The sequence below is a fragment of the Buteo buteo genome, chromosome 6, assembly GCF_964188355.1.
Source record: "Buteo buteo chromosome 6, bButBut1.hap1.1, whole genome shotgun sequence".
Classification (NCBI taxonomy): Eukaryota; Metazoa; Chordata; class Aves; order Accipitriformes; family Accipitridae; genus Buteo; species Buteo buteo.
Genome location: NC_134176.1, coordinates 6,846,487 through 6,872,364, shown reverse-complemented (window position 1 = coordinate 6,872,364; position 25,878 = coordinate 6,846,487). Strand labels below are relative to the sequence as shown.

Sequence of the window (25,878 nt, the reverse complement as noted above, 5' to 3'; positions counted from 1 at the left end):
GGTCACTTAGAGGAGATGCCTGAGCCCGGGAAAGGATCAGAGCAAAGCAAAGAACAGGGAATTTTCTCTCCTCTCCCCAAATGAAGGTTTGCTTGGGCAGTGGCTGGGATCAGTGACCACCAAGGGCAATGATGCCCTCTCGTGATTACACCATGCACATATACCAGAGCATGGTCTTGAGATGACCTTCAGAAATATCTCAATAAATCTCATACCCTTCAGATCACAACCTGTGTTGTCCATAACCTGAGCATTTGGCCCATTTCACCCCTGGCATCTGTTTCCTCCCCTGATTTTTGGCTGTGCTCATGAAAATTACTCCCCATGTGTTGGCTAAGGTCAAACTTTTAATGCCTAAATGTCAAGGCATCTTAAACACAGTGGCCGGATGCTCAGAGGTGCTTTAAAAAATGGGCATAGTTTAATGTAGCAGGATCATACATCTTCTCTTGGGACTGCTATCCGCTCCACTGCTTGTGTGTGAGTTAAGTACAGAGCTATAAAAATTTATAGTCCTTATCCTTCTGTTTTCATATATCTTCCCTTTATGAGCAAAGGACTGCCTCTGATGAGCTGTCATAAGTCATAGCACTCAAACAGAAGTATACAGACCTTTCTGGTAGGTACGACACAAGACAGTATTTATAAAATGTTTCTGACAGGTGGTCGAGATTACATTGTGACCAGGGGAAAAAAAAAAAAAAAAAGAGCTACTTGTTTGACTGTATACAGGTGCCTGATGGTTATGTCAAATGTTTAAATATCAAAGCCATGAATGGCAAAGTTTAAGCCAAGCACAGTTTGTTGGTGGGTATCTGTATACAAACAGGAACCTTCTGAGAAGAGGTCTAAAGAAGAAAGACATGTAATCTGTGAAGACCTATATCTGCGAGCTGGGCTGCACAAGGCCACTGCTGGCTCTGCCCCGTCCATGTCCACGTCCGCATCCATGTCCATGCCCATGTCCATGCTCTGCCAAGCTGAGCACCCAAGATTGGCTCAGTCCTGCTCCTGGGGAAGGCTGCAAGGAGACAACTGCTCTGCTCACAAGTGATTTTTCTGTTCATGCGGACAAACCTCAGTCGCAGAATCACTCACAGTTGAAGCACGTTTTAGAAGCCAAAATCTTGACACGGTGTCCCTTTTGGTGTCTCTTTGCGTTAGTGATCAATGACTCAGCTTTCAGGGAAGGCTGTGACACTGACAATCTGATGGCAACCAGTTTCTCCCAGATGCCTAGATATAGTGATGCTTTGCCTGGATACTCCCAGCAGATCTCAGAGACTTGTTACTGACAGAGAAATCTAATACCTATTGATAGCTTTTCTGGGGCTGACAGAATATACAGGAAGGAGAGATGTTTATTCTGGGTGTACAGAAACAAGAAAAAAATGCAGTATGTAATGAAGGGGAAAAATACCACTTGCAAGGCTTTTCTGTAAATGATAAAGAGCTTTTTCCATACCAATTCATGTTTTTAGCCCAGAAGATGCTTAGGGAAGTTTATATACTATAAAACAAATTAGGCAAAGGAAAAACAAAAATAAAACATTTTGGTTTTATTAACAAAATATTTTGCCCATTAATGCAATTTTCTCATAAATGTAGTATTTTGCAGGGAAATTCTGGAATATTTTGTTTTCTGATCTGCTAGAAGTGCTGCTTCTGAACCTCCGCAGTGCTCCGTGAGCTGGGAATCATGGGTGTTCGCCAGTTTTATTTATTAATTCAAATGAACAGTTTGGACTCATTTCAAGTCAGATTGAAATTTATGATTAAGGTCTGGTGATATAAAATACCTCTCTAGCTCTCAAGGAGAAGTGAAATGCAAACTTTTTAATATCTCTGCCTGTTTCAGGGTGTCTTAACACTCAAATTCTTCAGATGTTAAGCAGAATGAGGGCTTCCCTGAGTACTGCTATTTGTGTCTGGTAGATAGCATGAGGTTGTATTTGAATGTAGTGAAGGGGAGGCATGTGGTAGGAGATTTCCATTGGGAATAAAACCTGGAGGTGGGTATTGATTTTACTCGTGTTTTTCCTTAGCTTCTGAGAGTGCACTGGTGATTGGGACATAATAGCAATATTGACTGGAGGGGATTTACTTTTTTTCCTTTTCCTTGGCAGGCTGCTGTGTTCATGTCAGTTCAGAACAATATAGAAAATAAGGGACATGCAATGATCCAACAATTCAAAGGGCTTGATTTCCCCTCTGAAGAAAGAGTGTCTTGTGTTTTTGTCATTTTGACTCTTAATCTTGATTACCACTTTTGTTTTAGTCCTCTGCAGTAATTTTTTTTTCTAACTCTCTTGACCTTTAACCAACTTGGGCAATTTTGCCCACTGTTTTTTCCAGAGAGGTATCACAGATATCCTCTCTTCCCTCTCTGGCTCTGGCAGCAGCTTGGTGGTTACATGGGAACTGTAGCAGTGAGAGGTCATTCTGGTGTTTTGCTTTCACAGCATTTTGTTTGTGTGTGAGGAATACAAACAAGTGTGGAAAAAATTAATGCTACAAGAGGATGAGTTGGTTTGGATGGCAATAGTCTTCTACCTCCACCACAAGTCTGCCAGACACTGGTCTGCCAGACACTAGCCTGCCTGTGGTGGGGACATTTGGTGATGTCAAAGTTGCTTAAATCAGCTCTAGCAATGAAAGTGAAGGCTTGTCATTTTGGTAGTGATGATAGATTTCACAAGTGCTCCAAGTCAGGGCGGTTCCATCATTTATGAAAATCGGACATACAAAGATTCTGGTGCTTCTGAAATAGGTGTGTCTCCATTCAAAAGGACTGAGTGTTCATTTCCTGTGTATTCAGGGCTCAGAAGACACAAAGCATGAGTGATTTGAAGGACACATTATGCAGCAGTCACTATTTTGTGGGGAAAAACCCTGCCAGTTGGGTTGCTTTTAGGTGAAAGCTTCTTTGCTTTCCCAGAAGCCTCATTTTAGGGTTTATCTTCCTTGCAGCTTCAACTTGACTCACAGGTCTATGCACTGAAAGCCCTTTGGTATCGCTTGCTCGGAGAAACCCTTTTCCCTGCCATGTGATTTTATGTGGAACTGGTGATCTCTTCCAAAGGTTTCAGCTGGTGTTGGAGTTTGCTTCACATTGCTGTTCCCTGTAGGGGTCTTCTGTAACATGGGCACTGATTAGCTCCACCTGGGTGCTATCAGTCGTCCAGTACTTTCCTGCAATTCTTCAACATTACTAGAAAAGATGTACAAGCTTTCTCACAGTTCATATGAAAATAATCCACGACTCAGTTCATTAGAGTGCAAACAACTGTGAGAGGTGACCTCAGGAGTCCTCTAGAGCTGGGGTAACTTGAGAGGCACAAAAAGGACACAGATAATCACTATTTGCGAAAAGCCATACCTTAGAGAGAGAGAGGCTTCCAAGGCGGCAAATGTAGCTTGCATTAAGGATTTGGCATTAGACTATCCAGATTGCCAGGTAAAGTAGGAATCTCAGTAAAGACTCCCCTTTCAAACTGGATCCTAAAGAGTAATTTGCCAGGGAAGCAGCTCTTGGTGTTGCTACATCATCTGGCTAGATGTAAACACTGTTGGATCAGCACATTTCATACAAATCAGCAAAATGTAAACTTTTAAAATTGCTTTTTATCTTTTGAATAGAAGGTGCAATGAGATAGCAAAATTTAAGGGAAAAAATAAATGCAGATTTCCAAGGTCTGATACCACCTATGGCCTGGCTGGTATAAACTCTCTGCCTTGTTTGATGTTACTTGGGTTCCACAGTACTGAAGATCAAAATCCAGCCTCTGACAATCCTGGAGACACTGTTTTCACAGTGACTCATTTAAAAGCAACCTAGGATCTACGCTCACTTAGTGAGTGCTGTTAGCAGAGGCAGGCATTGTACAGACAGGTTTTTCTGCTCTCGTTTAGAAATATAGACAGTTCCTTACAGAGATGGGGGGGGGGGGGGGGGGGGGGGGGGGGGAGTTACTGCATACATCCTAATGAAATGCTGATAACATCCACAAAACAAGGTCTGTATCTGGGCAACGAGCAAGGAGCAGGGTGGGAGAGCTTACAGAAAAGCCAGTGGAGATTAATAGTCAGGATTTCTGAAGGTTACTTTGTCAGCTAATGTACCGTTGAAACACGAGCAGCTATGCTTACTTACTTAGGTTAAGTGCGAGAGCTTTTCCAAAGAATGGAAGTTACTTACCAAAGCAAGAGAATGGGCTGCCTTCGCCGTTCGTCTCAGACGCCTGCACTTGAGCTGCTGGAGCTTTGCCGCTGCTGCTGAAACAGCAGGCCCATGTACACCTTTAGCTAAAAGCAAAAGGTTTATTACTCCAACTAGGGAGTCATAAAATGAGTGGGATTTAATAAAAGCCATAGTAGCAGTTGTGCCTTCTGAAATGAGCACTCACCTATACACTTTATTTGCACAGACAGTTATTGCAGCTGGACATTATGTGCTGACTCTGCTGCCTGGTGCTCTCAGACATGGTAATTGCACATGCAAACTGGGTCAGAAATTGTGTGTGCAGTTATGTCTGGTGTTCCAGAGGAACAGCCCTCGGTCCTTGCAGGGAAAGTGTCCGAGTAGTGCCATTTTGTGGGACTGTAGTAAGGGTGGTTCAATCACAGTGACAGGGCTACTAGAAGCAGTGAACCTACAGGTTTTGTCCATGCTGAGAGCCCCAGTTTTCTCAGCATTGCAGGTTGGCAGCGAGGGACAGTGAAACAGTCCAAATCTCCAGGCAAGGCAAGAAAAGAGATGGTATTTTCATCTTATAGATGGGATGCTGAAACTCGTGCACACCCATCTTAAAGCCCTTTGTCTAGAAAAGCTGGTGAAAAAGGGACTGAGATTGACTAATTTATCATATGATTAATTGATTTGTTGGGTGTGATGAATTGATTTCACTGCAATAACACCAGGAATACACAACAGAACTGGGAAGTTACCTCAGTTTTTTCTGAATCCTGGCTTGTGAGATCATCCTTACTGCCTGGTTATTGACCCTTACATCCAACAGATGTTTGTAAAACACCAGTGGGTTTCTCCATCATGCAAAGTGGCAGTGAGCCGGAGCAGCAAAGCACCATGCATCGGGCAGAATGGTTAGCAGCACACCTTTTCTATCAAAGGCGTGATTTCCATATATATAGCTATATTTCCACATAGCTATGGCAATGTGCTTTTTACTTGTAGATCTTGCTCCTCCAGCAGCAATGAAGGGGAGATTATGTTGCAATGAAGTTTAAATGGAGAAAAGGGCCAAAGAACTGATCCTACTAAGTGCCGAAGCAGCTTTGGCACATGCTTAATGGTGCTGAATTATTCATTGAGCTGGCTGGGCAAACTGACATTGCAAAGGGAAATAAATGAGGGTGCTGGAGAGAAAATGCCAAACGATGTGTTAGCCAAATGCCCCAGTGTCACAGATTTCACAGAGGATCTGGCCTGGGATCCCACCCCTTACGTGCCAGTTGCTGCTGGGTGCAAGCCTTTTGTAAAAGAGAGAGTGAATGTTTTGGCCTTGACAGGTGTGACTTTGGTGATGCTTGTGGGCCCAGATTAGCTCGGTTTGTGATGGGAGACCTTCCCTTTGAGGGGAGGTATTGCAAAGAGTAGGGAATGGCCCGCAGGTAGCTGTCTAGGGCCAGAGGCGTTGATGGGGCAACTGTGATATAGCAGGTAGAGCCATGAAGTCTGAAAGATTAATCCTCGTCAGCCACATCTGTCTGGAGAACATGCCATCTCCTCCCTTTTAAAGGTGTCTTGCTTTCTTCTGTTCCTGCACCCCTGGTTAAAACTCAATCATAAGTTTTGCAGTGTCTTCCCCCAGTGCTCCTTCTCCAGGTGAGAGCCCCTTTCCCTGGCCAATCTGGGCAGCTATCTGCAGGTATCCCCCCTCTTCCCTCCACTTGAAATCCCATAGGAAGTGGGGAACAATGCCTCATCAAACTGTTCTGTATTATACCACTGTGTTTTGAGGGAAAGAAGGGAACTGAAGCCTTGTCTTTAGCATGGTTAGGATCTGACCCTCTTCTCAGGGACAGTCTGAGCAGAGACATTGCCTTTGCAGTATTCACTGCACTACAACCCACAGCAGTAGCTAAGATGAGTATGTGGGATGAGCAGTAGCCATCTAACACGTTTGATGCTACATGGGGGGCAGTGAAAAGATCAATGTGATAATCATGGATTCAAAGGCCTGACTATGCTGTGGTTTGAGTTCTGCCTGGGGAGCAGAATCGTTTCCTGGCACCTCTCTGTCTGCTAAGACTAGAAATGTTGCCTCAAACACCATGTAGATGGCTCTGCTACATATAGCCGAGCTCTCCTGGGTATTCTGGAAGAAAATATTCAGAGCACTTCACTTCAGCTCCTGTTGTTGTTGCTCTGATTTGGAGATGTTGGCAGCTGAGATTTTCAGGATTTATTCAGATGCAAGCTTTGCTTTTGCCCTGTGGGCAAGGGTGGAGTTCAGATCTGCAGTTTCTATTCATGGATTTGAGTCAGGCATAGATATGTATCATACCTATCTGTATAATTCTATACCTAAGCCTTCCCATCTCCTCCTGCCTGCTCTGTGCTTGCTCAGTAGAGAGAGTTCCCAGTGCTGCTAAATGGAGGTTTTGCAGAGAAAGCACGGGGACAATCATGCAGCAGAAACACATACAGCAGGAACTGTCTGGGCCTTTGCAAAGCCAACATCAGCATGTCCATCTGTGCTCAGCTGCATGCAAATACCACGTCCTTGGTTTCTTTGGGCTCCTGCAGAGTGCAATGCACCTTCCTATTTCCAGAGCTGAAAGCAAAGCAAGCCCCTATGCCATCCCCACCAGAGCTCAGCCCCACTTACACCCAGGGGTAAGACCATCCCATCCACTTCCAGCAAATGCCACAAAACAAGTGTGACAGTTGGGATTTGTAGCTGACCTGTCTCTAAAGATGTCCCTGCTGGGGTGTGCTGTGGTGAGCCCTGAGGTCCTGGTCCCTATCACTGAGAACAGGGACTTGTCAGAAGGACCTACAGCCCCCACCCAGCCTGTGCTCGGGTTTCCTTGGGATCTCACATCCAGGTCAAGCCAGGTGTGACCAGGCATGTGAGCCAAGTTATCATCTCATCCCTATCAGCACTGGCTTGGGAAGATGAGGTACAAACAAGGAAGCGTGCACAAAGCATGTGCATCCTAAACCACCAAGGTTTGTGTTTTCTCAGGATTGGTTCTCCCTTCCTTAGTGACAGACCCTAAGAAATGGGGAGAGTCCATCTCTGTTAGTTTATCTTGGGTAATCCCCATGGAAGGGAAAAGAGATTTGAAAAATCAAATCGCCGAAGAAGGTTCTGCCACACACTTTGTTTTTGTGCAGTTTTTAAAATAAGATTTAACTGTAGGGGTTTGACTCTTTCCAGAAAGGTAAGAATGCAACACACGGTTTCGGCTGTCACTCCTGCAGGATTTTGCTTTTGCTGACCAAAGTGAAGAGTCTGTAAAATGCTGAGGCACCCCCTGTGCATCCTTTTAGCATATTTCAGACCAAAATAGGAAAAGAAGGGATGTAAATATTTACTGGAATTGTGTATCAGAGAGCACCCAGGGATCCACATTTGGATTATCTGCATTGCAAGAGAAGTCAGGGGAATAGCAGATGACTTTGAAAAGCTGTAGTGCTAGACATGTTTCTTAACATGCACAAATTGCTCCCTGATTTCCTAAGGAAAAAGAAAGCTTTGCGCTAATTATTGGTTTTAGATGTTATTTTAGTTGTAGTGCCTGCACACCCAGTCAAGATCAGGATCTTTTGTTAGCCAAGGTAAGAGCATGCAGTAAGGTCCTCTCCTTGGAGAGTTTGCAGGATGAATTTCAGTCTAAGGAGGGTTGTTTAATGCATGAAACTAGGAAATTCCACCATTTTGGGTTGGCTGAGGGTCAGCCCTGCTTTGCCTGGTGCCCAGTCCTTTTTTGAGTCCCCCAATCCCCTCACCGTGGTTTTACTATTCGGGTGGAGGGGTGGGTGGAAAGACGAGGGAGAGGGGAGGCAAGTGAGGGGGCTGGGATCTGTGCTGCTTTGTTCCCAAACCTTTTCCCTAACTGGATCCATTTGAGAAGTAAGAATTGTAAACTCTTGTGCCAGTGAGTCACTACATGCCCGGCAATGTCAGTCAGCCCCGCATACCCCGACTGCACATGTCCCATCACAAAGAGGAAAGATGAGGAAATGTGTCTAATATTTCCTTTATAAAACAGACAAACAGAAGTCTGCCCACCTCCGTTGAAAGATGAGATGAGTCTCTCCTCCTCTTCAGGAACGTTTTGGCCCATTACTTGTAGGTAACGTGAACAGGGGATATTTTCTCCAATCCCTAGCCTTGCACGTGTTTGCTGCATGGCAAGATGGGGCTGCCTTTACACCCCAGGTCTATCATCAGTCTGACTTGAAGCTACTCCTGTTCCAATTGTATTTGAACTCGGCTTTAAATACAGGTCATGGAGAAGGATGCAGTGGGTTTGGTAGGAGATAAAGCCCAGCCAGTCCGTGCGAGTGCATGGTTCCTCCTGCCATGTACTATAAATTATGCTTCTGCTGTACATTAGAGGAACGGAACTATGTAAGGGCTGGAGGACCAAATGGTCTGCTTTAATTATTCATCATTAGCAGTAGCTATTATTATTTAAGAGCCCTTCTTAGCCTGAAATATTAACTGCTAGCCTGCTTCTTTCCTTGATTGCTACCATCCAATGCCCTGCTGTATTTGCTCTTGAAGTGGGCCACGGCAAAGGTCTTCTCAATCAACCCAGCTCCAACCCATTGCTGTCTCCCAGTAACCCAGGCCTCCTGGACCTCCTCTCAGGGCTCTTGCTTGCAGTAATTCATACTAAGCCAGCCAGTGCTTTGCTGCTTGTGTTGGTCCCAAATGTGTGTTGGGTTTCCCTTGCTGTGCTCCATCGATATGCCCCCAAGCCTGACTCAGATGCTGCGTATGAAACGTTCAAGGAAAGAGTTCCCACCGGCAGTGCCAGCATGCCTTACTATCATCTCCATTTCTCCCTGAGAGGCACAGGCCTTGTTTACTCTTCTTTTAATAACACAGATGGTTTTAATAGTTCTCTGCCTTCGCCCCCAGTTCTTTCTCCTTGTCTGTAGTCTGTTTAATGCTTCCTTCTAAGTGATGGCTTTGTCACTTAATCTCATTAAAACTTCTCTTCATTGGACTCCATGAGCCGCTTATCAGACTGTAAGCCTAATCTCCTATTTGTAATTAATTTGTTCTGTGCCTCCTACAATTTGGCATCATTAGATAATGGCATCACTCTCAAGGTCACTAATACACAGCACGAGGTAAACACCCATGGCTCCAGCACTAGCTGCCCTGCCAGCCTCCTCCTTCCTCCTCTCTTTGCCACACTGCTTAAGTTTATTGACAGCTTTCTCCCTTTGCCTCGGCCAATTTCTGATACATTTTGGATGCTTCCTGTCCAGCATGAGCTGCTATGTGACTCTGCAGATCAATATCCTACACTGTCTAGAGGCAAATGCTTTTCTGATCTCCTCCAGACTCATCTGCACTTGTTTTTCTCTTGCCTTCCACTTCATTCCTAATTGGTCCAAGAATTTAGGTGCACTGTTCCTCCTTTGCTGAGTTACATGTTTGTAAAACTTGTCCTCGTGGGCTCAGGATTGGGAATGGGATACAGGGCCTTTCACATTCAAGCTCTTGGGCCCAGTGGACACTCAATGGCTCGCTCATCAATGGCATAGGTAGAAACGAGCCACAAATCACTATTATGATTTGATGTCCATATTTTTTAAAAAGAAATCCTGGATTATTCCAGTTCATGGTACCAACCAGTACCACCAGGTAATTCCTGTTGGTGGGATGAAGACGGAAACCAAGCACTAACCAGAGATGAAAACTAAACCAGTGGTTCCCTACTCCCTGCAGGTCCTGCCAGGATGCTGGTGCTCGGCACCACTGCAGACTGTGTCTCCAGCCTGTGCATAAAAACCTTTGCAGGGCCCCGCTCTGTCTGGGTCTGCTGGCTTGAACCCCCCTTTTAGCAATTAATTTCACAGGCTAAAAAAGGCAAGAATGATACCTTTGGTGATACTGCCATTTGCTCATTGGGATTTGCTGGTATAGAGTTGTCTGGGACCTTTGCAGGCTGTGGAAATAGGGTCAGTTCTGGTCCAAGCTAAATCTCTTCATTTTCCCCAATAGATTTATTTTCATCTCACATATTTCCCTGCTCAGATGTAGAATCTAACAAACTCAAGTTGTTTTGACCCATTCTTTCCAGTTTTGCTATTCTCTCCCTGAAATCTATCTACTAAACTTAAGTAATAGATGCACACAGAGCTGTCATTAGATCTGTAGGTATTGGTATTCAATACAGTATTGATCACAGTATTCAGAAATTCAGTGTTCAGGCAGCTATAAAAAACAGCTCCAAATCCATTACACAGAGCTGTGGGGAGGAAATCTCACAAGCACTAAAAACTCCAGGTTTTTAACTCACTAGAGTCTGCAACTATATTTTCTAATTGACAGTTTTTGTAAGTGTGCCTAATTTTTCTTGCCCAGTAGTCAAGAAAGAAAAAACCCAATCTACTGATGAGAAATTCTGCTGCCTTTTGGGAGAAGGCAGGCTGCTGTAAAGCAGATACATATTTTTCAGAGAGGGGGTAAATGCAGGAAGAACATTTTGCATTGGCTCACGTAATGGCTGCACATATATCAGCCCTGCTACCTTGCTGGGAGCTGGCATGAGGCGACCGGGTAGATCCAGCTCAGTCGCTTGAGAGCAGCTGTGTGGAGCGGCTGTGTTCAAGTCGCTGAGTGCAACATTTTGGGTAAGAGGCAGCTCTTACCTGAGGATATATGGTAATTACTCCCAGTGAAATGTGCCTGGGTCAGCAACAAGATGTATTTGCAACACGCTTGCAAGCTGTTAGGAACTGCATGTTTTGTTTGAATGCAGTGGTGCCTCAAGATGCTAGTTTAAGGCCAGGAAAACTTTGTGGTTATAGTAAAAAATAAGTTTTTGCTCAAAGGACGTGTTGATAAGAGCAACTGACTGACAGACAGACTGACTTCAGGAGACTCACTCCTGAGATCAGAACTGGGTTTGGATCAACAGATAAAACTTCTGTTTTCCTAAACAATACGTATTTCCTAAATCATCCTTGTTTTGGTCTCTCTCTGCAATACACTCCTCCAAACCATGCTGAAAACATCTTTTTAATCTGTTTATATAACTCCCTTTGTGTGCTGTGCTGCCATTCTCTGTGCTCACACAATCACTACACCAATGTGATCAACAAAAGAACACAAATCATTTTATTCAGAGCATACTCCGTTTTCTCTGAGAATGAGCCCAAGTTTGGTTTCATTCAGCCATGACGCTCTTGGACCCTGGTCCCTAAAACCAACATTGCAGCAGTAAATATCAGCTATCTACTATCGAAAGGGATTTTTTTAATTTCAGTTTTGTTTTATTTTTAACGATCCATTTGTCTCTTCAGACTCAGGAGCAGGCAGTGAGATAGCTGTGATTTGCAGCCGCAGGCTGCCTGTTTCCTCCTCTGCTTCCATGGAAACATGTGTTGGATGAGGCGAAACCGGGCACAGACTTAAAGTACATGATTTCCAAAATATTTGCTTTTCCTTGCAAGAAGTCCTTTACCTCCTGTTTCTACAAAACTCTGGACAAGGAGGAAATCCCTTTAGGGAGAGGCAACTTTTTGAGGTGCCTGACTGGTGCTGCTGCAGGGGTTGAAAGCATCCTCCCTGAGCACGTGAACATGCCCCTTTGCTGCTCAGAGGTGAAATGCATGAGGCAGGGGAGGGACAGTGGGTTTTGAAGCTGGTGTAGTTATGGCCATGGCATTTGGGGTCAGGAGAGTTCAGCTTTAATGTAATCCCTTTGCTATACCTTCACCTCCTCCTCTGCACTTCAGGACCCCAAAGATACCCAATTTGCTCATGTAATAGCTCCATGTGTCCGTTGGGCAGCCTTTCTCCTCCTTGGGTCACGGTAAAAAAGAGATTATCTGCAGTCTGAGGGCAAAACAAGGGAGGGCCGGGAAAAGGGCAGCAGCTCACGCAAACCTGCGTGGCATAGGCAGGGCTCAATACAGCTTTTTGAGTGGCTGGCATGTTTTGTATGGGGAACTGATTCAGAAAGAAAGAACATGCAAGAGAAAATGGATCTTGAGTGACAGCCACCAGTTCTTCCTGCATCTCCCATGCAGCAGTCTCTCGCTAGAAGGACTCTCATCCCACAGGGACACCAGCTTGCTCTGCCACTAGGGGCCAAGGGGAAAAATCCACTGCCACAGGCATGGCTCCACTGGGCCTGATCCTGCTGTGGGACCCAGGTCCTGCTGTGGTGGTCTGGTTTGCAGGATCTGAGCCTCACCCCTGGCAGCCGCACACCCGGTATCTTCTACTTGACCCCTGTTTGTTGGTGAGAGGGGAAAAAAGCCTTTTAGTTGTGGTGCCTCTAACAAGGCACTGAGGTGAACGAGTTGCTGGGTGCTACGTATGCGGGATGTCTTTCCTGCATGGAAAAGAAGTGTATTTTATCCTCCACTTGCAAAGCATTCAAATTTTGAAGGCTGCTTCTGTCTGTGGCAGCCTAAGCACAAAGTGGGGCAGAAACCTTCTTTTCCAAAATAAACCCCAAGCTCCCTTTCGGCTGCAGGACAACCTCCCATTTCAGTGGCCAGGAAGCTCATCCATCCTTGGCCTTTTAACAAAGCCCCATCTCAGGCATCGAGAGGTAAAAATAAATGTCACTGCATGCTGTCTGATGATTCCACAAGATTCACGCTAATCAGAGCCCTTCATTAATTATTTAGCTTCAGGGAAACGTGCTGAAGGGTTCTGACGCTTCAGATGTGCAAAGTAATTGCCACGTTTACTTCCCAGCTAATGGGGAGACCAAAATAAATTGTACTGGGTTCAGTGGGTGTGCATGGGTGGGCAAGGGAGGCGCAGCTAGGACCTTCCTGCCCTTGCACGTGGTTTCACTGTGTCTCGAAGGGCTGAGCATTGTCCCCGTGTGCCAGCGTAGGCTGGACATGTCACAACACGCAGCATCGGCCATCTCCATCATTGCCTCCATGCATTCCTGTAAGCAGCCTGTCTCTGTGCATCATGCCTGCTTTTGCTTTCTGCCTGCTCCAGGGTTGCTCTGCTCCTCAAGCCAGCACAGGGGCTGCTTGTTAGTTTGCTCCGAGTTGCCAGAGCAGGATTGAACCCCATGTTGCGAGCGGTGTGGTGCTGCACCCTGTGTGCTGGGCTGTGTTTCTCCCCGGCTGCTGAAGCACATGGTGACAAGCAGCAGCTCTCCCTGCTGCAAAATAAGTAGGTCTCGACTGCAGGTTTGCAACCTGAGGAAAACAAACAAACGCAGAGCAGTGTGGCTATATTTATCTGAAACTTAGAAGCTGTGGTTCACAGGAAACTTTGATCACTTTAAATGTCAGACGGCCTGGGAAAAAAAAGGTGGAAAAAAAGCACAATTAAAAAGCAAGTGTTTTGGAAAAGGTAGGAGCTGCTGTTTCCAAAATGAAGTACGATCTCTTCTGGCCCCCAGTACTAGACATCCTAGCCCAGAGAGGGCTGATGTTTCTCAGCACCAAGCTGGGGGTACTCAGAGGCAGAGGTTTCCAAAGCCGAGACTCGCTAGTGCTGAGGACCAGCAGGACTCGGAGATCTGCTTGGCATTCAGCAATGGCTGATCATGTCCAGCATACCTGTGAAAGATAAGGTTCATCCAAAACAAAACATGGTATTTGGATTTGGGGTTTGGGTTTGTTTTATTTGCATATACAAAGATTATTGTTTTCTTGAATTTGTCATAATGTAAAATTAATGTCATGCCATTATGTTTTATCTCTGATTTATTTCCAAGAAATGAATTTTAAGTATCTGGCGTATGAAATGCAAGAGCCTTAGATGGGACACAGGGATATTGTGCTTTTGTCCCTGGATGTTTTTATTTAGAATGAGGTGTCTGATACAGTACAAAGGGGTATTTGGTGGTACCTGTCTTAGTCAGGGAGTTTCAGCAAAGCTCCATGTACTAAAATGTTTGCAAGGAGTGAAACACTTGGGGAAAGCAGCTCAGAAATCCCAGCAGACCTTTTGCAATGCTTGCCCAGACCTACTTTACAATTCTTTTTGGAATTCCCTAGTTTCTGCAAAAGCCAAACCTGTTGCAAGGGAATTCACTATTCACACAGAAAATGTAGTATGCTATCCTTCCACCTCGCATTGTTCATGTGCAGTGCTCTGGGATAACAGCTAGTTCTGTATCTCTGCAAATCTACACTGTTACTCTGAAATTACTGCTACTTCTACCATATCCGCGTGCTATCTGTTATTGAAGCAGAGTGGTTAAATGTACTGTGATATAAAGAAAACATTTTCCCTTGTTCAGTTTTGTTCAGTGAACTTTCATGCTGCTTATTAATTGATAAAGATGGCAAAATAATTCCATTTTACATACATATATATTTTCAAATTCACTCTATACCTCCTATTATATATTCATGCTCATCCCAGAATAGAGAGCTATCATTCCTTTGCAGAAGCAATCAGGAAAATGTGGCTTGTGATGTTCAATGATATCGTCAGGAAAATCTGAATACCTTAGGCCTTTTAGTTTGGTTTTCTAAATGTGAAATAGTTTTGCTGATCTATCTTTAATCCTTTGGTCTTGAGAATGGGAAATGAAATTGTCTTTTCTCAGATCCTCAACGTCAGCATCCAAATCAGGACTTTCTCATTGTGTGCAGAGAGGGGGAGCGAGAATTCAAGTACTCAGAGATGGAATCTGTTTTTCAGGGAGAAAACCATTTCCACAAATTCAGTGGGTTTATCTGGGATCTGCATTTTTTTCTTCTCTTTTTCCTCATTTTGCATCTGTATGTTTAAGATACCTAGTTTTAGGGATGACTGATGTTAAGTTCCTAATGAGCTGGCTCCAGGGTGTGGATTTTCATTGCATATTTTGCTGATTTGATGCTGGAAGCTTGCTCATGGTACCTTCCATAAGATATATACATATGATCCATCCTTTCCTCTTCCCTCTGCCCCATGTGAGGGGATGTGCTGGGGCAGGGCCAGCTCCACCAATACTCAAACTGTCACTGCTTTTCTGTGTAGCTCTTCTTCCAGCCAATGTCCTAAAATGCCCCACAAAACCATTTTCCCTGCTCACTTCACCAGCAAACACAACTCTGACCACTTTCCAGGCAACACTTCTGGCACATCATTTCCTGATCTAATTCTTCTAATTACCCTAGAGGCCCATAATAACATTTAAAAATCAGAGTGCTGCTTCACTGTCCAAAGTGTTTCTCTAGCCAGTGCTCATATTGGCTCTTACCAGGGCCCTGTTCATATTCTCTTTGCTTTTGCCCTCCCACAGGCTTCCACTGACATTCCTGTCTTACACACCAGTATTTTATGTCCTTCATTTTGCCTTTTGTTTTTTTTTTCCTCCTTGGACAGTACTAACACATTCATCAGCCCTTCACGCCACGAAGGACTGTTAGCGTTGCTGCAATAAGCAGCCACACTCTCTGCCTCCTCCATCACCTTTGCAAGCACTGTAGGGTTGCATTTGCTCAGGACAGGAGGGGCCACTCTCTAACCTGCCTCTGCCCAACCTGTCCCCCCTTCCTCTGCAAACTCAGCCAAGATTTTTGCATATTAGCAGCTGACTTCCCAGCCTGAGTATAATCTAGAGCTGCGGCTCGGTGAGTGCCACCCCTCCCTTTGCAGAGAGCGTTTTGGTACCCAGGTGTCTTGCATCCATGGAGCAGGCGGTCGTGGCTATTGCACCCAGCTGTGTATTAGTGATCTGTTGCTGTTTTCCAGGGAAAGCTGGGGTTGCCATGACAATTGTGTGTCAGTTGAGCCAGTGCGTGCATGGCCACAGCATCCGCACACCTCTGCCACTAACGCATTTATCCTCCTGGCCTCCTGTGCAGGGGGGTTGGGTCAGTGGCGGGGGATGCAAAGATGTACATGCCAAAATGCTCAAAGCAGCTCTCCAACATGGTGCAGAGGGGTGAGCAGCTCAGGGCATGGTGGGTGATTCCCTTCCCCAAAGAAAATTACTTTTTGGGGGGAACAAGGGCCGGGGAAAGGGGCCTGGTCTGCGGTAAGTCTTTCTGCGCCTTCACCCACCCAACTAGTTTGGGCCGGCAGGAGGAGTGCTGGGTACAGGAGCAGAGGAGCCAGAAGAAACCCTGCAAACCACAGCTCATTTGCAAGCACCCCTGGCTACTTATGAGGATCCCAACCTGAATTAAGAGCTTGTGGCATTGCTGCAAATGAAACCTCAGTCTCCTGAGCCTCTGCCTGCAGGCTGTTCAATTTGCAGCCACGTTTGCACAATCTGTAGTTGCATTTTGCACTTGGACAGAGCATCCCAGCCCCTGAATCAGCACCTGGAGCTTCAAAACTTCAGCCTGATCCCAGCTGGGCAGGAGCAAGGGGTGTCCGCTGTAAGCTGGAAGCAAGGCTTTGGACACTTCTGTGGGCACACCTTTCCTGGGGGTTGCACCAAAGCTGCCTCAGCCCAGGACCTGGATGTGCAGAGGAGCAAAGGGAAGGACTTGACTGGGCAGGACCTGTCTAGTGCTGCTGTGCGACAGAGCTGCATTAGTGTGGCACTTTGCCTGAGCTCGCAGCAGGGCTGCCTGCTTGGGGCACGGCTCTCTCTGTGCACTACCATGCCACATGCCTGCATGCTTGTACTGGCATTGTCACTGCTCACACTCTTATTTCTGCCTCTTACTGCCTCCTACTCCCAGCAAAGCAGCTTGGAGGGGCTGTGTCTGCCCTGCAGCGTGCCAGCAGTGCAGGGGGAGAGCCAGTGAGGTGAGCTGCTCCGCGGCCACCTCCTCTGCTTCCAGCACAGAACGTTGCCCAGGCAGGGACAGGGTCCCTGGTGGCTTGTGGCACACTCATGTGGCAAAGTCCAGGCCTCATTTCCCCAGCTCAGGCACTGGCTGCCAGACCTTGCTTTGAGAATTTGCTAAAAGTATATCTTCTTCATCTCTTCTGGGCCTACTTGGCCAAAGGGGAGGCTTCTCTGTCCCCCAGCATCCTTGCACAGCACCAGGCAGGATTTCACCATTTCCAAGAGCAATACAATCCCAATTCATCTTTACGATCTTGCTTGATCTCCACTGGTCCAAGAATGACAGCCAGTAACACCAGCCTCCAAGTTGTATTGCAAAAATGAGTGAGGCTCATTTGCTAGAGCAGCAGATGTTGTGCTGGGTGCTGCAGAAATAAAGCTTAAAAAGCAGAAGATGCCCCAAATTTAAATAGACCAAGCAGACCCAGAGACCTAAGAGAGATGATTACCAAGGTCACGTAGGAAGCCTGTGGCAGACACGAGGACTGAACATAGATCTCCTGAGGCGCAGCCACACTGTGGTCTCAGGACTGTCTTCTCTTTTGTCTTCCAGTCCATTAGAAAGATCAGTTAATGAAATGGAATTAATAATGCCAGCTGCAGCACCAGCAATGCTGTAAGAGAGAAAAATTTAGCAGCTTAAAAGTGGCAGGCTTGAAAATGGGGGTAGGCTGCAAGCACCATAAGAGCCCACTGTAATGGCGGAATGCAATAGGTCAGCCAGAGTTTTAGGATCTTGTCAGTTTTACTGATCAAATCTTAAAGGAGGAATGAAGACGTTCCAACTACCTCCCCCACAGGAGAGAAACACACGATTTTAAGGTTCCCAGCAACTGAAAAAAGTAGTCCCACTGGAAAGAATCAAAAGACTTTTCTAGGTCAATGGCAGGAATAGAGCCTTCATTTCTATGATCCTCACAGTTCAAAAATAACATTAAAGAACCAAGAGAAATTATCCACCGCTGAAGAGCCAGGAGTAAATCAAAACTGATTCTTATGTGTTAGACGTGCTGTTGCCTGCAGTAGTCAGTGAGCTCAAATGGCACTGCAGAAGTGCCAGCCATCTCCGGGATGGCCAGTGAAGAGGATCTGTGCCAAATTTGCTGAGGGACTGCACATCAGTGGTTCAAAAACCAAAATGGAAAATTGTTTCTCAACAATAGAGCCAAATCTAAGGACTTCACCCCAAATGGATCATTCACTAGGATTCAAGGAAAGGCACCTCATTCCCAGGGAGGGAAGCAAGTGCAAAGTGTGTCTCACCTGATTCTTTCACCCACTCATTTGACTCATGTCACATGGTTGTTGCTGAAGACCTTATGATAATCTCAGACTTCGAGCAAAAATGGGCATGAAGAACAGTTCTGCTGAGCAGAAAGTGAAACAGAGGCAGCAGAACAGAAGCTTAGCAACACATCTCAGAACACACTTCTTGTCCTTGTGAACAACCCAAATATTTTGACTGATGATTTTAAAAAACCCTGATAAATCCAGGCATTTCAAGACTTCTAAAAGAAATCACAGGGAAGCTGGAACATAATGTGGCATGCCAAGACATGAGGTTTCTTTTGTTATGAGCATTCAGCTCCAGACTTAAATTGCACCAGTTTAAGACCATATTTTTTACCAGCTTATTCATTGCTTTTGTGGTCTAAAGACCTGAGAAAATAAGTAATTAATTACTGCCTTACATCTCCTAAGAGAAAATATCAAACATGTGGGGCAAAAGATAGCAAGGACAGAGCTGTTTATGTATCACCTATACTGTGAATAGTGATGGACCTGAAATAGCCGTCAGCATCTCCCAGCTCATGGCCTTTCTACCTAGGCTGCCTCTGAGCAATCCTGCAGCCCAGAAAATGTGCAAGAGTGAGTGCAAGACAGTGGGAAGGATGAGAGCAGAGCCAGGATCTGGCCCATCCCTCTGCTATTGACAGCCTCCTCATGAAAATGTAATTGCTGGCTGCCCTTGGCTTGGAGTAGTCAGGCAAAAATTCCCCGTTGTTCTTTAGAGCTTCGAGACGTATTAATGCAACTTTTAAAATAGCATCCCCTCTATTTTTGTTGCTAATGCTAAGAACAAATTAGCTTAGAAGAAAACCCCAATGATCTCCGTTAATGCTATTGTTTTCCTAAAGTGCCAAATGTCAGGATCTTACAGCACCACGTTGCAGATCTGGCACTGCCCTCAATGTGTCCCACGATGCGTTGACGCGGAGTGATGCAGAGTGCTGTTCTGAAAAACATAATCAGTCCAAAGTGTCTTCAAAGTCACTGCACTTAGAGCAGAACTGGCAACGGGTTTCAGCTCTATCTTTGAATTTGTTATCATTAGATATTCTTTGAAACCAATGCTGATTTCCACCCTGCCCTCCAGCAGGATTGTTAAGGGACAGCCCTGAAGTTTAGGGCCACGTGTGATCCTTCCCATGGTAGAACAGTGGGTACTTCTGAGCTCATATGGACTGTTATGTCAGTTCAAGTATATTTACCTAAAAAGTCTTAAATGTTGCTAACTCTGACCTCATCAGAGCTCATCAGCAGTGCACAGGCAGGCTGGGTCACCATGGAAGTGAGAGGACCTTCAGAGGGAAGCAAGGTAGAGCTGGAGAGTTAGCCCTGACGCAGGGCTTGTTGTGTCCCTGTAAGCAGCACAACCCTGGTGATCCACGCACCATGGCAGGGTGCCTGTGTCCTTTGCTGAGCTGCAGGCTGCACCTCATTCAGCAAACCCTGCTGGGGTTGGAGGGATGGAAAGAAATGAGGCAGACAGCAATACCCTACTCATGTGTTAACTTGGCCAGAGGTTTCCCTCAATGGGAGGTTAGGATGGGCTGAAAGCAACCAGGTAACTTTATTTTACTGAGTCCTTACCATACACGTTCTACATACATGGGTCATTATCTCCAGCAGAGCTGCTTAACAGGCAAATAGTGATGAGCCCACTTGGCTTGTGGCTGTGCCATCAACACTGAGCTTTAGGTGACCTCAGTAAAACATCTTAAGATCTGTAATCATTTCAGTAATATCCTGCGGCAGAATAAGGCTTCCCATGGACAGTGCTCTGAAGGGAAGGGAAGCAAATTCCACTTACTGCTTTTAATCCTGCTTCTGTTCATGATCACAGGAAAGCTTTCCTCCAACACTGCAGTATCCTGTGGTTGATGCCAAGATCTCTGACCTGTGCGTGTTTTCAAGATCCTGGCAGTGCTATGCTTATTTGTGCCTTTCAATCTGCTCAGTAAATGTTTAATTGGTGATCCTGGTTTAGTTCTGTTGCAAAGAAGTAGTTCTCACCCTCAGTCTATTGATAGCCAACTACTTAGTCCTAATTCTGGCTCACTACTTACTGAATGCATAATTTAAATTCTCATTGTAGAAATGCATTTTTTATTAATTGCCATTTTAGTCCTGGATCCACCCTGTGCTGATCGGGATTTTGTTAAACTGTTCGTGCACGTCTGTGTAGACGCACATACAGAGTTAATGCCAGGCGGTGCCTCTGTCCCTCACCCGACTTGGCTCCTGGGATGAGTGAGTGCACGCTGGAAGATGTTCTTAGCCCATTCACGTTTTCTAAGTATGTTCATCTCACAGTTCCAGTCCAGTTCGGTTTCTGACACAGATGCATTGTTGTTGTTACTGCTGGTAAAGTGATGGGTTCTGGTGCCCATGAATTAAAATAGCTCTGGAAGTAGCATGGGACAGTACAATCACACAGGCCAGGTCTGAAGAGACACTTTTACAAAGGGAAGTAAGAATTTAAGCAGGAAAAGTGATGGTATGGTTTATTTTGGAAGCCTGGGGAAGGAGATGGAGACCTGAAGTCTGGGGCAAGAAAAATCCCTGCCAACAATGAAGGAAAGGAGAAATCATCACTGCTTTGTACAACACTGGGATGTTAAATGCGCATGGGCTACTATTCTGTCCAAAGGGCATTTGTCTTTTATACCTGACTGAGAAATGTGGGTTACAGTGAGACTAAGCAGAGATTTTGTGTCTTCTCACGTCTGTGTTGCTGGTGGTATGTGCCATGAGTTTCATTGGTGCACTAAGTTTGAGGTCGCTCTGGCTTTTTTTCAGGGGCACCAGGATTTAAGAATTTCATGTGAATGATGGCTCTGTTTTATATGCACTGCTTGTAAATATCTCATATTATGGATTGGTGCTGGGAACCCCATCACAGAGCTGCAAGCAGTGTGCAGGGCAAAATGTGTCAATAGGGATATTTTCTGCTCTTGCAAAGGGTCTAAACCAATCAGTCCATGCTGAGAAATCATCCCTTGCCAACCTGTTTCTTCCTTTTTTTAACAAAGCCTGGAAGAACACAAAATCAAGACTTGTAACATTGTTTGTAGATGATTTAACTTACTATATGCAATGACAGCAGAAGCCAGTTCTGCACCAATTAGTTAATTATTTCCCTGTTAGGGGACTGAAGATGCTGGATTCAAGCCTAAGCAAGTCTTTTGGGGGATTTCAAAGACGGTTTTGAGACATGAACAATAGCTGTTGGCCTCTGTAATCCCAGCAGAGTTTGCTAGGTAAAGGTTAAGATCACACTGTGGTGAATCTCCCCTTAAATTTTGGCTTTCTTCTATGAGATGAGTTACCTGAGGGAAGGACAAGTGACCTACTACTACCAGTTGGAGGAGATCTCTGTTAACTCGGGCATTAAAGACTGTTTGATTTTGGAGCCAAAAGAGCAGAGAGGTTCAAACTCTGTTCCCATGCTGATGTGTACGTGACCCACTGTGTCTGTGCTGGTGTCTGTTTCCCTATAAAATGCTAAACTCAGTATAACGTGGCTAAAGTAAAATTATTTCATAAACTAGCATGATTGAAAAGATTAAATACAGCCTCAGAACCGAGAGGTCCCCAGTTGGGATCGTTCTGCCAACAATGACTGGACCAAGTCTGATATGCTGTATCTCAGGTCACTCTTCAGTGAAATGGGGTGACTTTTGGGGGAGTTTCTTTGTGATTAGTAACCAACCCACTCCCCAAAATCTGAAAAGGCAAATAGGTTGGGTGGATATAAAGCATTTTCTTTCCGAGTATTTACCAAGTACTGTGTGGCCATTGCTTAGTTATGACATCTCCGTGAGGTTACTTATAGTAGTTTATTGATGGGGAAACTGAGGCAAGGGCAGTGTCTTATCTGGGGGAGCAGTGCTGAGGCTGGTGTTAAAATTCAGCCGTTAGTGGGCTCACGGTTGCTACCGAGAGCACACGCTTTTTCACAAATTGTCCTGTATACCTGCACTCTTGCACCCCAAATCCTGGTTTATGCAGCATTTTGAGCAACGAGGAGAGGCAGCGCTCATACCCCCCACACCCTAACCTGGGTGCACCTTGCAGTGCTTGGCATCCTGGTGTAGCGAGGCTTGGCATGAGGGGCTGGGGGGCCATGCGGGTCACCCCGTGCGTGTGGGTGCTTATGCCTACAGGGGGAGAAGGGTGATCCCTGGTGGTGTGGGTACTCTGCTATTTTCTACTGTTTCTGGAATAGTTTTGAAAAAAGTAGCAAAATGGGGGTTGCTCTGTTGGGGTCGGATCTTGACTTTGGTTTTCTCCTCCCCGCTCCCCAACCTCACCCAGCTGGGCAGAGGAGGGGGGGGCATCAAAACCTGGAAGGGTTGGGAAGAATTTGGCCCTAAAAAAAAAATTAAGAAAACACCGGATTTCATTGCTCTCAAGAAATTTCTGGAACATGAATAGTCACAACCATACAGCCACATAGGAAACACTGTTCGCCCCCCCCCCCCCTCCACCCACACCCAATTTGTTTTTATTTCTTTGCCGTCAGGTTGCCTTAACCATTTCGATGGCTTAGGAGGCTAAGCCGCCGAGCGCAAGCTTTTGATTTGAAAGGGGACTGCATCCCCTTTTCAAAGGAGCCTGCTCCCTAGGGCAACCACATCACACCGCTGATTTGCTGCAGTGGAGACCGCAGCGCGTACAATATGCCCTCCCCCCTCCGCCTGTGCTGCTTACAGCATCAGTCCGGAGCCGAGCGGGGAGACGGGAGCGATACCCACTAACCCACCCATGCTCGGGAATGCCTGACTGGTAACGCAGTGCCTCCGACGAAAGGACCGGCAATTCCTCAGCTCTCCGAGATGCAAGCCAGTGCCGATTCCACCAAGATGGACTGTCTTTGGAGCAACTGGAAATGTCAGGGTATTATATCTATTCTAGTGTTGCATGCTAGAAGGACTGCATGTCAGAGGAGGCAAAGGCAGGATCCATCCATTTTTGCATTGTTCACCTGTGGGCCTTTGCATGCTGTTTTCTCTCCCTCCCCGTGAAGCTTTTCTTTGGGGGTAATTTAAGAAAGAAAGATAAAGAGCCCTTAATTCTGTTCTTTGAATGTATTTCTCCCGTCTCCAGCTGTCTCACCCTGAAAGCATCCAGGATAACAGGACCTTCCTTCCCACCTTACAGCTTATTCCCAAAGCATCCGCCCTTGCTGTTAGCGGTGCCATTTCTCATCCCTGACTCTCTCCATCGGGCTGCTGCTGGCATGATTTCATACCTTTTGGGCTTTAGGAAAGCCGGGCGATGGTGAATTTGTGCCTGCTCGGGCTCGCGAGGGTTCGAGGCGGTTGCGTTGGGTGCCTCGGTGCATCCTGCCCACGGACACACCCATAGTGAGGGCTTAGCCTAGCGTCGACACAAAGAAAACGCAGCTTCGGCAAGAAGTGCGATAGCACCGAGGCGGCCGCGGCATTGCCACCCACTTCGTACTTTGCTGTAGGATTGCTTTAAAAAAAAAAAAAAAAAAAAAATTAATCCCTTCGTTGTGCTTTCGAGCACTCCGCTGAGCTGTTCGGGGGCAAAATATTGCGATGATGTTGTCTTGCTGCCGAGTAGGCGAGGGGAACAATAACATCTCCCTTTTGGGCTTATTTTCAGCTTATTTTGAGCGGGTCGGTGTCTGCGCTGGGTGGGGCTGGCTACCTTCCCGGGCGCCTCGGACAGCTTTTCAGCCATTTTTAGTCAGCTTCACACTTCCCAGCCAGCATCCAGCCTTTGTTTTGATAAAAGACAGTCTCTGTGACACTGCTCGGTGGGCAGATTAGAGGGAGAAAAGCTAGTGGCTGATCCTGCTGGGCAGGCTGCTGTCTGCTTTGGGCAGGCTTTGTTGGAATGTATTTTTTAATTTTAAGGTGCATGTTTACACGGAATAGACAGCACGTAATGTTGATGCTCACAACAGGGTCCCTGGGAGAGAGATTGCTCTATAGCATCATCTCATTAAAGGGTCCAGGATGCACGCAGACAGTTTCATAATTGCAGCTCAATGTAACAGAAGCCAGAAAACCTTCCTACATTGTTTTTTTGGGGAGGGGAGGGCAAGGGGACATCTTTCAGACAGACACTTGTCTCTAGGGAGCTCGATATTTTTGCAATCTTAATTCAGTACCTAACTGTATTTATGGTCTGAGGGTTTTTTTTAAGGAAGACGAGTAGCTGGAAAGTAAACAGATGCACCTGTTAAATGCCAGCCTCCAGCAGATCGGGCTTTCCATGCCTTAATCAAGGGCTAGCTTTTTCTATAGGATTGCATGATTCATTAAGCTTATATGGCAGAGCCACAACAAAACTTCAGGGTCTTTTCATCTGAGCTTTGCAGATAAACTTCCTTGTTAGGCGGGGTTTGGGTTTTTTGTTTGTTTTGTTTCCAAAAAGTCTCAATATTTTGCTGATCCTTATAAAAACATTGATTTGCTGAGTCAGATTGCTGAAACACCTGTATTTGGAGGCAAACTAAATATTTTCCCTCTTTATTAGAAAAAATAGTATTTTTTTCATATATTAAAAAGAGGGGACTAACAAAGGGCATGCTGCTATTGTTTAATTAATAATTAATAATAATAGTGGGCTTTCCCTACTTCTGTGCTCTCCTTTTTGAAACTGAAGTAGATTTGCTGAAAATTAAATGACACAGTATGTCCCATGATGATTTGAAATAAACCCCAGATCTGAAAAAATCAACGCAGCTAAAATAAATCACTTGCCTCACTTCCACATCATTTGCATTTTTTTTCTTTTTCTTGGCTGGTGCTTTATGATTCAAAAATGATACTGCAGAAAACATGAAATAGTCATAGAATATTATTTCTGTCGGCAAAATTCTTTGATTGGTCCCAGATAAAATAGGAGAAATTTAAAATTCAGAATAATGAAAACTAAAGATTTGATTCATTGATTCTTTTAATATCTATTATTGATGTAGTGTCTGTCTCAACCCAGAATATCAGTTTTGTGCAAACCTGGAGTTGTATAATTTTGCCAGATTCATTTTCAATGGAATTATGGTTCCTTTCTGAAAACTCTGGAAATGTCTGTGAATGTGACAGATGCAGACACAAACCTCAGTAAATGCAGAGCATATTTTTAGTGAAATTATGGAGATACAACATTGAGGTTAACATAAGTTTTAGTTAATAGTCAAGCCTTCAACTAGCTGTATTGTTGGTTTGCCCTTATAGTACTTATAATTGGTGTAAAATTGGGTGGGGATCTTAAGAAGCTGCAGGGACACTTGGTGGAGCTTTGGCTTTGCCCCACCAAATCAATGTAACTGTTACTTTCCTTGCAATGAAGCAATTGATGCTGCTTCATACATTTTGAAATATTGCAGTGTGTTTTACCTACCCATCCTGCAGGTACAGCATGATTATGTCAATGGTAGATCATGATACAGCCCCTCGGGGGAGCGGGAGAGTAATTCGCCCCTGCTGGGCATATGCTACATTCAAAATATTATCATAGGCTGCTTTGGGGAATTGCAGCTGGCTTCCACACCCAAGTCATCTTTCGCATTGGAAGGTGATGCATTTGAAGTAGGCTGGGATGGAGCCATGCATAATGCATGAGTGTGCGGAGAAATGTCTCCGACCAGGCATGCTGGCTGATGTGGGCCTTCGTGTA

The 25,878-nt window shown here is 45.4% G+C and overlaps 1 protein-coding gene across 2 annotated transcripts in view; it reads left to right on the top strand.

Annotated features, from left to right (window-relative positions):
• The window catches only part of RTN1 (reticulon 1), a 121,303-nt gene that overhangs the window by 81,172 nt on the left and 14,253 nt on the right, over positions 1 to 25,878 (top strand). Inside the window, exon 1 of one of the 2 annotated variants that reach the window (XM_075029597.1) lies at positions 22,971 to 23,121. The exons of the other annotated variant lie outside the window; for it this stretch is intronic. Coding sequence (XP_074885698.1) covers positions 23,061 to 23,121 — 61 coding nt within the window. The 5' untranslated portion in view covers positions 22,971 to 23,060. Of the gene's footprint in view, positions 1 to 22,970; positions 23,122 to 25,878 lie in introns of those variants that run through there. 2 annotated transcript variants of the gene reach the window in all.